The sequence below is a fragment of the Takifugu flavidus genome, chromosome 20 (genome assembly GCF_003711565.1).
Source record: "Takifugu flavidus isolate HTHZ2018 chromosome 20, ASM371156v2, whole genome shotgun sequence".
In the NCBI taxonomy this organism is placed as follows: domain Eukaryota; kingdom Metazoa; phylum Chordata; class Actinopteri; order Tetraodontiformes; family Tetraodontidae; genus Takifugu; species Takifugu flavidus.
The window spans coordinates 11,385,244-11,401,114 of record NC_079539.1 but is presented as its reverse complement, the minus strand read 5'-3'; the positions used below and the strand labels follow the sequence as shown (position 1 = coordinate 11,401,114).

Below are 15,871 nucleotides of genomic sequence, written 5' to 3'. Positions count from 1 at the left end.
GACAGGTGGAGAAAGAAAGAAAGAAAGAAAGAAAGAAAGAAAGAAAGAAAGAAAGAAAGAAAGAAAGAAGAAAGAAAGAAAGAAAGAAGTTGGCAGTGAAAGGTTCCTGTGTGGTGCCTCTCTGTATGCTGATGGGATGTAATCCAGTCCTCCACAGCAGATCTAAAACGTCTGACACCGTTTCCATTTATTCACACTCAAACCAGATTACCGGGCAGTTTCACACCGTTAAAGGGTCTGGAAGTGGATCGGATCTTTCCGCAGGTGCGGCTGAAAATGCCTTTACACGCGAAAGACATGGCGACCAAACATATGAGTGCAGGGAAATTTTATTTTATTTTTTCATGTTTTTGGACTGTTGTTACACGTGATCAGGAGTAAAACATCGCATGATTGTAAAATCTTAACATGTCATCTCCCACAGAAAGGTTTGCCTGGTCCTGCTCAAGGTTTCTTCCCGTTAAAGGGCAGGTTTTCTGGCCACCGTGGCTGGTTGGGGGTTAGGGTTAGGGTTAGGGTTAGGGTTTCGGTAAAGTGCCCAGAAACAATTTGGTTTGCAAAAGACGCTATTTAAATTACAATCCTGTAAATTATTCCGGCATATTTAATACAACGATGGCGATGTGACTTCCATCATGGGTCAAACTTTAACACTTTTTTTCTATATGAAGCCAAACACGTGAAGGATTAGCGGAATGTGGAGTTGTTACTGGGGCAGCAGCGACCTCTATAGGTACAGCTTTGAATTACACCACGTCAGATCGTCGCCGTGACCTTTAAAGTCTTCATTAATTAACAATCTAATTTCCACTTTCCTCTCATTCAATCTTATTTAGTTTCATAGTTTTACAGAAAATTTAAAAGAAAATATTGATAACCACATATTTTGTACCTTTATACCTTAATAGTGTATTAAATTAAATTAAATTAATACATATTGTAGCGGGATGATGATGGTGAGTGGTCACGTAAGAATACAGAAGCTGTAAAAGTGGCCTCCATCCCATGATCCTCCTGGGAGATCCTTCTGGGGGGGACCCCTCCACCACAACAGCCACGTTAAATTTCACCATCTAACAGAAAATACACTCACTTGGATTTTGATAAGGCATAATTTAAACAACTCAACCCAAAACACAGCAAATGGTCCATATACAATCTTTCAATAAAAAAATAAAAAAGTGAAAAACAGGCAACATAAGTAAAAAAAAAGATACAAAATATAAAAATTAAACCCAAACCACCAAAATGAAACATTTTAACATGCAAAGATCTTATCAATGTATACATTTTAAATATCTACAACTTAGTAGCATAAGAAAAAAGTCTTTCAAAGACAAGGGACAGATACTGATGCAAAAAATATGGAGGGGTGAAAAACATCACAATAGATTCTATACGAGGTCTGATGTGCAGCTCTTCCAAAGGAACAGATGGGAAGTTGCTACTTGATAAAAGAGGGCTAAAATTACAAAAGGAGGAATCCTGCATGTCTGTAGGAGCAGATAAACATCAAACCTGCTTCAGAAAGGACTCAAAATAAAGCTCATACCTGAACTGATTGTGCAGAAGAGACAGGTTATTATCTTTTACAGAAGGTCGAGTTTGGAATGAAAGAAGAGCAGAAATCCTAAACCTCCTCTGACACACTGTGGATCATCTCAATGATCTTCTTCTTTAACTTCTTCACTTTGTCTGGGGGCGTCTCATTCAGACACTCCTCTACGTACTTCAGGAACCCAGTGTGGGGTGATGGAGGCTGACTTTGGCAGAACGCCCTCATCAAGTCCAGCACCTCACTACCAGAACGCAGCAAGTCTCGGGCTACTCGCTTCCGCCCCCTACCTTCAGGGTGAGAAGATGACATGGACGGGGAGGATGGAGGTGAGGAGCGTTGGGAGTTTGAAGGAGTGGGTGAGGGAAAGGTTTCAAGGCTTTTATCTGCTTTATCCAGGAGCTGAAAACACAACTCCTCTGACTCTTCCTCACCACAGGAGTCACATAGGAACATCAGGTCCTGATAGTGTTTCCACTTTGGAAGATAAAAGTCCTCTGAGCCGCAGGTCTTGTTGGAAGTGACTGCTTTGTGCTCACGTTGGAAGATAGTCCTCAAGTTCCTGAACTTTGTCTTTATGTCTTTCACTAAAGGGCGAAGAAGTACAAGTTAATCCCATTTGTCATTTTTAGGGGTTGGAGTAGAACCTGCCCCCACATGAAGGAGGCGTTGCACAGCCAGGCTCAGACATTGCAGCGTTCCTGTTTACCTGTGAAGGGGACTGGTTCTCTATCTGACAGGAGGCGGCTCAACAGCTCCAGCAGACTCTGCTTGAGCTGCCTGTTCTTGTAGCTCTCAGACCTGTGGTTCCAAAGAGAGCTGTGCTCTGGACAGAAGAGCAGAGGAACAAAAACACGGTTAGGACAGAAAAACTGGCGTTCTTCTAGAGTCATTCCTCAGCATGTTCTCTAAAGCTGTGAGAACACTGAGGAATGATCTGAACCTGATGTAGACATGGTTGCCAAACACAACCTCCGTATTCTTTATTAACCCACTTGAGCATCATGAGCTAAATGAGTTCAAAACCAGGTTTTGTCAACGGATAAAAGGTGATTATGAAAAGCAAGCCGAGGTCACTGACCAGAGTAAAATAATATGAGTTGCTGGACTTTGGTGTCGCTCCAGTGGCAGCACAAGTCGACACTCAGCCGGCTGTCGGAGCAACATGAACGTGGCGTGGACACCTGCCGAGTGCGAGCGCGTCCTGGTGTTTGACACGAGGCTTTACTGGTGTCTGAGGATACAGGGTGGAAGAGCTGCTGAGCAGCGCTGCAGCTTGTTCTCGTGTCATCGGAGGGAGTGTACAACCTGCTCAACCTGTTGGGTCGGGTGTAGCTGGACGAGTGGTTTCCCATCACAGAGGAAATGGTTAGGCTTTCTGGCTCCATGTTCTCGTCCTCCCCTGGTCTCAGGACCTGCTCTTCCTCCAGGCTCTCATCTTCATCGCAGGACTCACAGAGAAAAAGCAGCTGCTGATAGTGCTTCCATTTGGACAGGTGCAGTTTGTCCGACGTCCTGCTGGCCTGGACAGACTTGTACTCTCGGTTGAAAACCGTCCGCAGGTTTTTGAACTTGCACTTTATGTCGTCAACTGCAGAAGAAGAACAAGACAAACACACCAGCGCGTAAACGTGGGATTCACATTCGCTACTTCTGCATCTGAAATCTGTCACGTCTCCTCAGAACGGATCTGGAGGGTTTGTGCCTGATTCATGCTGAACGACTGTCCTGATACGCAGGACTGTCCTCTGTCCTTGCTACCTGAGAAGGTCATGGTGGCGTCGGACAGCTGACTGCTCAGAACCTCCAGCAGTCTCAGTCTGAGCTGGCGGTTGCTGTGGTTCTCAGACTTCTTGTTCCACAGACAGCAGTGTTCTGCAGAGACACACAACATTCCCATCAACCACAGACAGTTCTGTCCCTGTGAGGACGGATACTCATCTACCTTGGTGTTTCGCTTCTTACCAGAGTAGAACGCTATCAGAGCTCGCTCCCTCTCCTCAGTCCAACAGCATTTCACCATGTCGTTAGGGACAGCAGCGGAGGCCCTCAGACTTGGCATGATGGACATTTTGGTCTTGGGACAGTAAGGGTGGACTTTGACTCAATGTCATTGCAACCAACTGCTTGAGGAAGTTAAATAGCATTTCTGCCTCTACCAAGAGTCCACCACATCCTGAAAGAGACAAAGGTCCTCGGTGTGAGGAAAGAGTCTCCACAACATGATCCTCATTGGAAATCATTTCCTCCATATGCGAGGGACAATTTCAGACAATTCCAATATAAACCGTCCCAGACGCATCGGGATTGTGGACCCCAAAGACAGTTTACTGTGAAGAGACTGTCATAAACAGCTTTTTTCATGTCAGACTTGTGTAATAAACACTACAGTATCTGTAAGAATAAACTAATAAACACTGTTACAATAATAATTCATTACACACACGAGATATTTTTTCAGGACCTTTGTTTAAAGGTTAATAAAGCATTAGCACTAAATGAATCAGACTAGTTACTTTGAGGGGCTTGTGCAGTTTCATTTGATTGCAATTAATTGTTCAGCTTGTCGAACACTTGTCAAGTGTCAAGTTGTCGACTTATATGGTTGAACTTAAAAGGTTTGTTTCCAGCTTTAGCCAACAAAGTCAACTGTTTTACTCACAAACACCGTCAACTTGACAGCTGCTGGTCGCCATTGTTGTGGTCATCCGACACCACACCTTCGTAAAGGGGCGACTTTCATGGAACGATTATCGTTGCTTACTGGAAGTTGAAACTCACGCTGACAAGACTTCCCGTGTGTCCTCCGAACCTCAGGCCAGATCCGCCCCGGTCACCGGTGTGAGCCTCCAGCGTGTTTTCTTGTTGCCATCCGTCCCGTTTCAGAGCTGCCGCGTCACGTGACCCACGAGGCGCGTTCTGATTGGTTGAGTAACAAAGCCCAAAGAGGTCGCTGGAGACCGGAATTAATATCAATAACACATAAAATAGAGTCAATAATTGACTTGATAAATTAATTTAGACACTTTTAGAGCATTTCCCCCTTCTTGACAGAAATTTTTCGACTTATTAAATAAAAAATATAAACATATTGGCTTTAAATAAAGTAAAAGGTTCTTTGCACACACAAAAATACCCAACATCCTTTAAATATCAGGTTTTCTGTTTTAATTCTTCACCAACCAACACCTGGCTCATACAGTTCCAGACGAGACTAGTATTTACAGTCATTTTCCTCACATGTACAGATAGCCAGTCCAAAGATATTATTTACATTATTTCTATTGGGCCTCAGGAGGTGACTTCAATCAAGGAAATGCTCACAGTCAGATTAGCATCCTCTTTATGATCCATTAATATATCTAGACACCAAAATGGAAAAAAAAACTAGATGAGTTTGACTGCAAGTGGCATGTCCAGACCCTGTCCTCAAGGGTGTGGTCCAGTCGGGTTTTCTATCCTACCAGGCTGAAAAGTTGTCTAGCTGGAAGGATAGAAAGCCCGGCTAGACCGCACCCTTGAGGGCCGGGTCTGAACAGCCCTGCTGGAAAAGAAAGAGAAAGCCTGAGAAAAGACTCAGAGTTATTTTCCTTGACAGTGTTTCTGTTGTTCACATTTCCTTTCTATGTGAGTAGGATGACAAAAGTAAGTCTTAATTCTATGTGTGAAAGCAGAGGGTATGTTTGATTAATCAGAGAACTGCAGATCTGTAAAGCCAGATTTAGCACCTTTTATATACTGTAAGAACACTGAAGAGTTACAACTTTCCAAATATAATCATATATTTTAAAAAATTACAAGGCAGCTGCAAGTGTTCATGTGCCAGAGGAGAGACGCACACATCTCTACTGGAGACTGGGATGGGCAGAAGAGTTCAGAGCATGAGTTCACATCATTTTTCAAATTAAATACTAAAAATGGACTCTCCCACACCATAGTTCACCCACAACACAGACGTATATACAGACGTGTTGCCAGGATATTGGAGTGCATGTAAATGTACCCAGAACACCCAGGAGCCCAAGCTGATCCTACACAACATTATATACAGACCATTACATCATTCACATCTACATTTACATTTCAAGGTATTAACTGTGTGCACAATGTTGCAAATGTATCATGTTATTCTGGTTTATCTCTAAAGTCTGTCTAAAGCTTTTGTAAAGTCCCTTTAACTCAGAGGGCTATCAAAGCTGAGACACTGCATGACCTCCAGCTAAAAGTGGCTCAGCAAAATATTCTACACATTTATTTCATAAGGAGGAAATAAAATCCCCCCCACATTCTCTGTCTGACAGAAGACTGTGTGTGTGCGTGTGTGTGTGTGGAAGGGCTGTTTATGTTACAAACTGGCCTGGACCTCTATGAACTGTGACGTAAAGGTGTGTAAGGACCAGTTATTGTTACTGATACAGTCAAATATGATTCCCAGCAGCTGCTCACTCATAAACTGACTCTGATATAAAACAAAAAGAAAAAAACTAGATAAAAAGTGGTACAGCCAAGTTGTATCAATTAAAAACATTTGAGGTAGACTAATAAACAGGAACATCAAATGATAATTGGATCCACTGTTTGGTTGTTACTGAGGATATAATAACTATATTTTGGCCTGTATAGTTTCTCTGGATAAAAGTTCACAAATTTAACGTTTCACTCTTTCCAAGGCGACTCATCTGTCAGCTCCTCACACATTCTCAGCTCACAGATGGACGGTAACAATACTACACACAGTTAGAAACAGAAAACGTAATAAAAATGTTATAAATCACTATAGATCCTCCGGCTGAAGAACAACCACCAACAATAAATCACAGCATGGAAAAAAAATTGCAAATTCCAAATAAAACAGCAAAGGTAAAAACACCTTTTCTGACTGCATGAAAACAATCAACTTCAAGCATATTGATGAACAAGATCACTGCAGAAGCCTCCTTCATGTAATAACCAACCTGAACATTCTGTTATAAACCGTTTGTCGATCCCACCAAGCTTCCATTTAAATGGTGTTGGCTCGGATTCCTTTGCTCTCAAAGAACAAATAAACCACATGTTAGTCTATTGCTGCTCTTCCTTCACCTCATATGCAAGTACCCCCACAAACAGGCCTGGTGGCCTTCAGGGCCAGGAACCACAATCTTCTGATAATAAAAGCACAATTAAGCCCACTGAGCAGCAAAGAAAACATGTTGCTGGTTTTTTAAACTCCACAGTCTTATAAATTAGCAATCAAAGCAGCTTCCACTCAAACAATACTGTCCTGCAGGAGTGGCTCAAAGTCCTCATGGTTTGCGGTGGGAGGACTTTCTTCATCGCTGCCTGGGAGAGGTGTGTTGATGTGCACGCCGGCCAGCGCTGACATGGACTCTTTGCCATCCGTGTGGGACTTCTCACTGAGGGACAACTGGGAGGAAGAGGAGGAGCAGGAGGGCTTCTCTGGAATGAAAACAGCCACCAGGAAGGCCACGACCACGGTGCAGGCCCCCAGGAGGAAGGGTGGGCCAGGGATGAGCGCTCGCTATGTGGGGCACAGAGAGAGAAACATATCTTAATTTAAAGGTTCCATTCTTCATCTTCAGCGCAAAAAATGTTCTATTTTAACAAGTAAACACGGAAATAAATGCAACAGATCCCACGGTGGATGAAGAAAAGTAAGATTTTAATTTTGAAAATGGACTTGGTAGCAGAGAAAGTCTGAAAATAACATTAAAAGCAGCAGGTACTGGACTGCACATGTGCGGAGGGTTGAGCTAACGTGTGCTCAGCTGCAGCTGGTACCTCAGTGGGGCTCTGCAGAGGCAACGGGTCGATGTTGAAGTCCCCCTGGATGGGGTCCATGGCGTTGAGCTCCACATTAAAGAGAAAAAAGACAAATCCGTAGAGAGCTGGACCCAGGCCGTTGCACAGTCCTCTGATGCCTGTGATCATCCCCTGGACAACACCTGGAGGTCACAATAACAGTCACATTACTGCTGCTGACATGGACTAAATGCTGTCTGCAGATATATTTAACCTGCCAGCACAGCTCTGAGCTTCTTCTTTCTCCACTCAATACTGGGACTATTAATGTTCATGACAAAAAAAGGATTTCATTTATTCTTATTTCTCAAATGTCAAACCTTCTCTTACAAAATCCAGCGCATACGGTCAAAAGCACAACACATGTAGTTAATTTTTTAATAGTCTGAAAGCTAGACAAATTGAAGACAAACTGTAGTAAACATGGCCTAGTTGTTGGTCCCAGACAGACTGGTCAGAGTATGTCAGGACCTGCTGATCAACTGGGATTTATGAATGGTCCAAAAAAAGGAAATATCGGGGAGCAGTGGTTGAAAACGCTTTGTTGGTGTGAGAGATCAGAGGGGACTGGGCAGACTGGTTCAGATGGTAGAAAGGCAGCAGTAACTCAAATAGTCACTGGTAACAACCAAGGAATGAAGAACACCAGCTTTGAATAACAAGACGTCCAACCACAGAGGCCCCAACAGAGGACATAGGTGAGAGCAGAGACGGAGAGTCACCTTGTTTATCAGGATCAGCAGACTGGGACACCAGAGCAGAGACAGCTGGGAAGGTGATGGAGGACATCGCTGCTACAGCACCAGCTGCCCACATCATCCTGTTAACACACACACACACACACACACACACACACACACACACACACACACACACACACACACACACAAACACGCGCACAGACACACACACAGGGAGTGAGTGCAAAAACAATTCACATTTATTACATTACATCACATTTATTCACTATCATTTACATGTGGCAGGGAAAATAACGACACATATGCAATAAAATAGGACAATCTAACTTTTCACAGTACACAAACTACACACATACACAGATCTCACCATGGCTCGGAGCCGAAGCCGTACCAGGCCAGCTGAAGAATCTGGAAGCCCAATCCCAGCAGAACAGTATTTTTATTACCCAGAGTCCTCATCAGCAGAGTGAGGAGGAGTGTCTGAGGAAAGAGAGACGGGGGATTGATTCAGATCTCATTCAATTCTTCTTTGTAGTCAGAAATCTCTGCAATCAATTTCCAGTGATACCAAAACTAGCAAAAGAGACAAGGTACCCACAAGATGAGCAAACCAATGTTAAAGAACACTGAGGATGGAGCAGGAAGTGGAGCATTATGAGAGTGTTAAAGAGTGTCGGCCTGTTTTACCTGTGCTACGATAGACAGGATGCCCACCACTCCAATAAAAATGGCCAAGGTGGTTGAGGAGAAATGAATGACCTAGAGAAACATGTGAGGTTACATCACTGCTATGAAACCAGAACAGTAAGTGAATCATTGTTACTGAGTACAGAAAGGCTTCTTCAGGCCACCATGTGCGTCACCTGTCTCAGGTAGAGGAAGAAGCTGGAGTACTGGCCAGCCTCCGGCAGGTAGGATAAGAACACGGTGATACAGATGAGCAGGACTGTTGGGTCTTGACCAACCTTCCTCAGAGACTGGAATAGAGAAAAGCTCATTTTCACTCGCTGTGACAGCGTCGCTGTTTGCCAGCGAGATGTACCAACTCACAGCAAACGGGTCAGCCTGCTCCCAGGATATGGGCGCGCCCCAGGTGTTCAGCCTCATCTTATCAGGCAGAGATTCGGGCACAGCCAGCAGAATGAAGCAGATGTCGGCCAGAGCGATCAGAGTAGCCAGCAGAACCACCAGATTGTCTCCGTACCAGGCTGACAGGTAGGCACCAATGGCCGGACTGGTTACCAGACTGGCTGCAAACGTCGCCGATACCTGGTGGAGCCACAGACAACCAAAGGTCCCGTAAATGCAAGACATCCCCTCGTTAAACACACAACTGTTGGGCTTTAATGTACAAACGTGATATAAGAATTTACCAAATCTATCAATGATGTGATGGTGCAGCAAATATCTGGATAAGCTTTTAAAGCCGTGAGTCCCAGCTAATTCCAGGTCTTTGCACAATCAAAACCACTTTCAACAGCCCAAACAAAGCCGACAGCGTGTTCCCTCTCAGAGATGATGAGTGTAGTCCTGCTGAGCCCATCGGCCCTGTACCGTCTGTACTGGTTCTCTTTTCTTCAAGCTGTTCCTGCTTTAAAGTTTTCACAAAGTGTCCTGTTGGGAAAACTCAAGTGTCTTCCAGACATTTGAAAGGCTGCACATTTGGGAAATGTCTCCTTTTAGTCAAGTGACTGATCGCCTTGGCAACAGATGTGTTAGTTGTACATCTCTACTGCGTTCAGGGGGGGTCTGCCTGAGCCCCATCTGAACAGAGAACCTGATCTGCACTGGTATTATGTAGTTTTATGTTATTATACATCGGATTAGTTGTTAATTATTCATTGGTGTTCTGAAAAGTGGCCTTAATACACCAAGCAGCACACATCTAATCACATCGCATCCATCACATCACATCACATTGTTTTCAGGCTGGGTGGCTCTGTATTGGACTTGGACCTCAGTAAAAACTCAGTAAAACTTGTTTTCCACCACATCCAGTCGTCTTGTGTCTGCATTTGGGGTCTCGATTCATGTCTGCAGTTCGTAACAAATTGTGCTGTTTTTGTGTTTAAAACCTAGAAACTGTTTAAGGAAAGACATCTTATTTTATCAGACTATTTTTCAAACTTTAGTCTCAATGATCAATACCTTATATTTGGCTTTCAGGACCATGATAAATATGTTCTAATGATTACATTTTACTGTTTTATAGTAGATCTCACACTGTAAATTTCCTAACAGAAAAATGAGTTATTTAAATCAGTTTAAAGAGTATAATTGGTATTGATTAAGGATTGTTTGCTCCACCTGAACTTATTTATCTATTTTCTTTTATTATTATTTACTGTGGTCAAGTTTGTTTCCTCTTTTACTTTTATTTCAGATGATGTCATGAAAATATTGAGGGTCAGATCAGGAAAGCAACCATTTTGAGAAGCACAGGTCCAAACAGGGTGCTTACCAGTCCGTAGGCTGTGCTCCTCTCCCGTTCATCAGTCACATCAGCAACATAGGCGAAGATGACGGAGAAGGTGACCGAGAATGCTCCAGACATGGAGATCATGGCAAAGTACCACCTGATGGGTAACATTAGACACAGCAATGAATAAAGGAGCAGCTGGTGTCGTCTAGAAGCTCTCAAATATGGAGATACGCTCTACATCAGTCCTGAAATGTTCCAACATGTTCGGCTATGTAGGAGGTAAATCTACAGTGTGATCCGTAGGAGAGTCTCCTGCTGCACCAGGACCTTCATTAGACTTCAGTAACAATGACCGCTACTGACAGTCCCCCCTTATAATCCAGCTCACGCGACAGAGCTTATTTAAGATAAACCATCCAGGAGGAAACGGGTCCACCGCCTGGTGGTCTGTGGTCCAGGTGCACTCTTCGGAACACTGTTGGAACTCTTTATTCTAGTTAACTTTGCTCCCCACGTTCTGTTTTGGTGGTGATAGAAGTGTGGCAGGTTATTACTGAAGTTATAACATGTCTGAGCAAGAGCAGTGAATATTACCAGGGGCTGAGCCTCATCAGTGGGATGGGTGCACAAGTGAAGAAGACAGTCACCAAGAGGAAGGACCGTCTCCCCCACACGTCTGACAGAGCACCGATCAGGGGAGCAGACATGAATGACAGCAGGCCCTTGACATGAAGAGGTGAGTCAGCGTCCACAATTTAACAAGCGTCTCAGTGACACCCAGTAGTGTTTCAGCAGGGTTAAAGGCCTGCGCCTGGAGGCATTGCTATGGCAACTGAACTGATCATCTGAAGTGGAGGAGGTCTGTCCTCTACCTCAACTCAGCAGTGAGAAGGCTGTGTGTTCCGGTTCTGACTCTCACTGCGTAACAAAATACAAACTTCTGACTGGAAAGTAGCTTTATGACAACTTGGGGTATTTACAAGCAGGAACAGAAACAGGACGTTGAGGATGTGAGAACACACAGTTAGCTCAACTGTCAGACAGTTCAGGTTGTCTTTGTTACTTCATCAACTACAAGAGTAAAAATTCTGTGTTTTCATCTGAAATCACATCTATTCACTCACGGTATTTAAACGTTAGATTCCGACAATGCTGGGAAAATGATGGAAACCAAAAAACAACAACCTCATTCTGTTTTTGAGTCTGTGGCACAAATAATATGGCTCTTAGAGCTCTTTATATGATCTCAGTGACATGTTTTAACAATTATATTATGCTTTTTAAAGAAAAGCATAAAATAAGCCCTCCCTATTGATGAGAATGTTGACAGACAGACAGACAGACAGACAGACGGACGGACGGTAAAGGTTGGTGAAAACAAGAATCAGTTCTTACCTTCACACCCTGGATGAGTCCATTCATCAGGAAGGTGTGTTGGGGGAACGTTTCATGTAAAACCTTAGCAGAGAAAGAGATGAGAGATTTCAGCTTTACTGAGCTGGACAGAAAATGGACCTTCCTGTTTGTTCTTAATGTTATCACAGCTGGGTCGCTGCAGATGGAGGAACATGAGAAGATACACCTTCTGCAGGAGATTCTGGAAATAAAGTCTTTGTTTCATGCTGTTTGTGTCCACGGTTATGACTCGATAATTCAAATCAAAAGAAAACTCATTTTTAAAATGCTTCTCTCTCATCTCAGCCTCCCTGAATTGAGAAGAACCACTGCCCATTGGACCAAGAGGCCAAACACCGGTGTTACAACCAGGGTCGTGTTGGGACGAGGACTGAAAACCAGTGGGTCGTTAACGTGCGAGGTGAGAGAAGAGTCTGGTTTGATGAGGGGAGTGTTACCGTCACTGTTACTCACAGTCAGCATTGGTGTGGTGAGCAAACCCCAGGCAAAGAACTCCAGGAAGATCACCACCACTGCATGATACACACTGGGCCTGCCGATGCCCTGCTGGAGCTGAAACACACATAAACACACACACACACGGTTTGATGGACATATTTAGATAAAAGGCATCATTGTTCAGAGGACAGCGAGCCCACTGACACAGATCCACAGGATTAAAGTGGTGCTGCGGACTCCTTTCTATCTTTAGCCCGAATGATAATGATGAGCTCCTCTTTTTAGCTCATCTCCTATCAAAGTAACACAGCAGTAAAACTAAAACACAAGATCAGGAGCAGCAAACAAACACTGCTGCATTTTAAACATGCTTGCTCTTGATCCAAAGCTGCTGCAACAGAGGCGATTCATCCAGTGACTCCTCTCCTGATCCCATTTCTCCCTCCAGCAGTTGTTTCTGCAGTGCTGGCAAATGAGGGGATTTACAAGACGTCTCACAGCTCAGAGCCACTCAACCCTCAGACGTATATTAAACTACATTAAGTAAAAATTGCAGGAGCGTAAGCAGCTGCTGACCTGCCTACTACACCTTAAACAGTCACAATGTTCCAGGAATTCTAATAGGACATTAACAACAAGCCAAATGTCAGCAGTGCAGTTGGAACCCTGCGGGAAACATTGAACACAGCAGTAGTTGTGTGTGTGTAGATTTATTTGGTCTCAAGATCAAACATGTTTGACAATCATCTGCATGAAGGTGAAGGAGGTGAAGAAGCCCAGTGGACCCAGGGAGAGAAGAACAAGCACCGTAGAACAGAGCCTGGGGGGCCTCCATGAGTGTGAGGAGCAAATGGGGAAACTTCTGTCTGACAGACAGGACCAGTTGGTCCAAGGCTCCATTTAAGGTCAGAAACGGGATCCAAACAGGATCACTGTGGTCTAAAAGGATGAGGATGATGAAGATGTTCAGGACAACCCCTCCGAGCCTCAGAAAGTGAATCAAAATGCTCAGAATAAACTTCTTATTTGCCTTTTTCATTAACAAGTGGACACATGGGATCTCTTCCAGCTGCTCGGAGGTTTGTCTGGTTTATCCCAGTGAGGTGGGCGCTAAACCTCCACCATTCTGTCATCCTCGATGACATCCCTGGGTGTTACCGGTGCTTTGTACATCGTTTGTAATTTTATTCACCTCTCAGTTATCTGCTGTGGTGTTCCAGGTCTTTCAGGACCCTTGAGGCTGTTGATCTTAATAACTCATTGCTTATTTCTGACTGCATTTAGTGTCCCCCTCCCGATGAATAATGACCTTACTCACTAACACACTTCTGTAGCTTTAGTCAAAATGCTGGAACATAACAGTCAAACCCCGAAAATCCAAATTCAGGCTTTTTTTAAAAAACTGCTTTATCTCTATTGTAACAACACAGGAGAAGTTCAAAACAGCCCGTAAAAATACTTTCCCATACTTGCCCATAAATTAAATACTTTAATTTCATTCTGAGTCTGTGAATAATGCAGTGAATGCTCTCAGAATGCTGGTCTACTTGTGGTCCTCAGAGGCCTAGCTCCATCCTACCTGGAGGAGCTAGTGATACCTACCAGCCCAATAGACCGCTCCGCTCTCAGAATGCTGGTCTACTTGTGGTTCCCAGAGTCTCTAGGAGTAGAATTAGGGGCCGAGCATTTAGCTACCAGGCCCCCCTGCTATGGAACCAGCTCCCTGTCCAGGTACGGGAGGCTGACTCCATCGCTACTTTTAAGATCAGACTTAAAACCTTCCTCTTTGAAAAAGCTTATTGTTACTAATTCTGCAGTTCCAGTTACTATCATAGACAGACAAATTATCATACTTAGGGGGTCGTCTAATCATTAGGTCACATCTTAGCTATGCTGTTATAGGCCAAGGCTGCCGGGGTCTGGAAACATGATCACCTGACAGGCCTCTGTCACTCCACTGGGTCATGGTTTCCTCTCCTCTCCTCTCCTCCCCACTACCTGTCCTCCCCCTTCTCCTCTCTCTTTACCCAGCCGGCCATCAGCAGGAGGGTCCCCCTACATGAGCCTGGTCCTGCTCAAGGTTTCTTCCTGTTAAAGGGGAGTTTTTCCTTGCCACTGTTGCTTGTCTGGGGTTAGGCCCTGGGATTCTGGAAAGCGCCTTGAAACAATTTTGATTGTATAAGACGCTATATAAATAAAGATTGATTTGATTTGATTTGATTTGATGATTGGTATTCTTAGGTGGTAAATGTTATATTTTATTGAAGACAAATGTAGACCAACATCCTGGTGCCTTCACTGCCCTCCTTCATTTTTTGTAAACATTTGTCACATTTTACTTAGTTATTATTACACTGTGAGCAGATTTGTTTAGAAGAATAGTTTTATAATATAAAGCTCATTACTAGGCAGCTCATCGGGGCTTCATTTAATGGCTTCACCAGGTAAACACGTGTCAGCCGTCTTTATTTGTGCTATTTTATACTGGAAGATATTTGATATGATCTATTTTTACTTTGAACATGTAAGTGCAAATAAACACATTTATTTAATTGTTTCTTGCAGGTGATATACAGGTTCCAAAATGAGCAGAAAGAGGTAAATACTCATATGATCCAATTACTGATTAGATTTGGTTACTGGATGTTGTTGTTGCAAGAAAATAAACGTTTTTGCTCCCTGTTGCACATGCAGGTGTTGTTTAAAACCGCCTCTGTAAAATAAACTGTAGATTTAAATGTAGAAGCGAAATAAAGGGTTAGAAATCTTAATCTGTCGGTGGTTGGATGTTAAAATGGACGCTGACGGGGGCTCTGCAGGCTGGATCCGCTGTTATGTAACAGATAATGGATCCATTTTGACCACACCACCACCACCACCATCATCATCAACACACCGAGCCAGGCTGTCTGAGGCCACATCCGAGTCCCACAACGCACATCTACAGCCATTTTGGACGAGAGCTGCTCTGTCCAGGCTCATTTTGGCTTCGACCCCCCGCTGGGCAAATTAATGGTGCCATTTCTGATCGGTTCAGAGACAAACATGTCCACTGTGTCCACACCACCCGCTCTATAAACGCCTTAGACGACATTTATGTCAACGCTTGTCATGATTATTACAGATTTATATGAAGTAAAATGGCGGACTGGGTACCCACCGCTGCTCCGTCCCTCATAACGAACTTCTTCACCAGCACCACCCGGCCGGGGGCCACTGGCTGCTCCCCCGGCATCTCCTCACACCTGCCGCGCGACACGAAGCATCCATGCTGCATAGATGAGCGCGGTTCTCCCGGAGCTTCCAGGATGATTCCTTATGTTGTCCCGAAAAAGCTGAGTGGAATTGAAGCCGACTAAGAACAACTAAAACCCTCTTTCATGAACGAAATCGTTGTGCCACAGAAATCCGTCGTCATGTCAGCACGAAGGTCCACGGCTCGTCTGGAACACCATCAAGCTGGAGGGAACCATCGAAGCTCTTCCGATTCGCCATACCTGTCAAAATAAAAGCACAAGCTAAACCGTTACACAACAC

The 15,871-nt window shown here is 44.0% G+C and overlaps 2 protein-coding genes across 4 annotated transcripts; both read right to left on the bottom strand.

The window, feature by feature from the left end:
- Positions 1 to 313: 313 nt before the first annotated feature.
- On the bottom strand, positions 314 to 4,473 carry LOC130516865 (uncharacterized). 3 transcript variants are annotated; one of them, XM_057018199.1, is made up of 7 exons: positions 4,337 to 4,473; positions 3,521 to 3,731; positions 3,317 to 3,430; positions 2,637 to 3,146; positions 2,265 to 2,381; positions 1,130 to 2,142; positions 314 to 983 (listed from the first exon to the last, which is right to left on the bottom strand). In XM_057018199.1, the coding sequence occupies exons 2-6, from the start codon at positions 3,624 to 3,626 to the stop codon at positions 1,631 to 1,633; spliced, it is 1,359 nt and encodes a 452-aa protein (XP_056874179.1). In that variant the 5' UTR covers positions 3,627 to 3,731; positions 4,337 to 4,473; the 3' UTR covers positions 314 to 983; positions 1,130 to 1,630. The 3 variants fall into 3 exon arrangements, with proteins under 3 accessions (XP_056874179.1, XP_056874181.1, XP_056874180.1); XM_057018201.1 differs by having other exon boundaries at positions 4,320 to 4,414; XM_057018200.1 differs by having other exon boundaries at positions 4,218 to 4,412.
- A 227-nt stretch (positions 4,474 to 4,700) lies between these two features.
- mfsd14ba (major facilitator superfamily domain containing 14Ba) lies at positions 4,701 to 15,797 on the bottom strand. Its single transcript, XM_057018198.1, has 12 exons — positions 15,495 to 15,797; positions 12,350 to 12,448; positions 11,876 to 11,938; positions 11,075 to 11,202; positions 10,520 to 10,634; positions 9,109 to 9,327; positions 8,922 to 9,035; positions 8,746 to 8,817; positions 8,426 to 8,538; positions 8,080 to 8,177; positions 7,337 to 7,500; positions 4,701 to 7,076 (listed from the first exon to the last, which is right to left on the bottom strand). The coding sequence occupies exons 1-12, from the start codon at positions 15,609 to 15,611 to the stop codon at positions 6,804 to 6,806; spliced, it is 1,575 nt and encodes a 524-aa protein (XP_056874178.1). The 5' UTR covers positions 15,612 to 15,797; the 3' UTR covers positions 4,701 to 6,803.
- Positions 15,798 to 15,871: the final 74 nt, after the last annotated feature.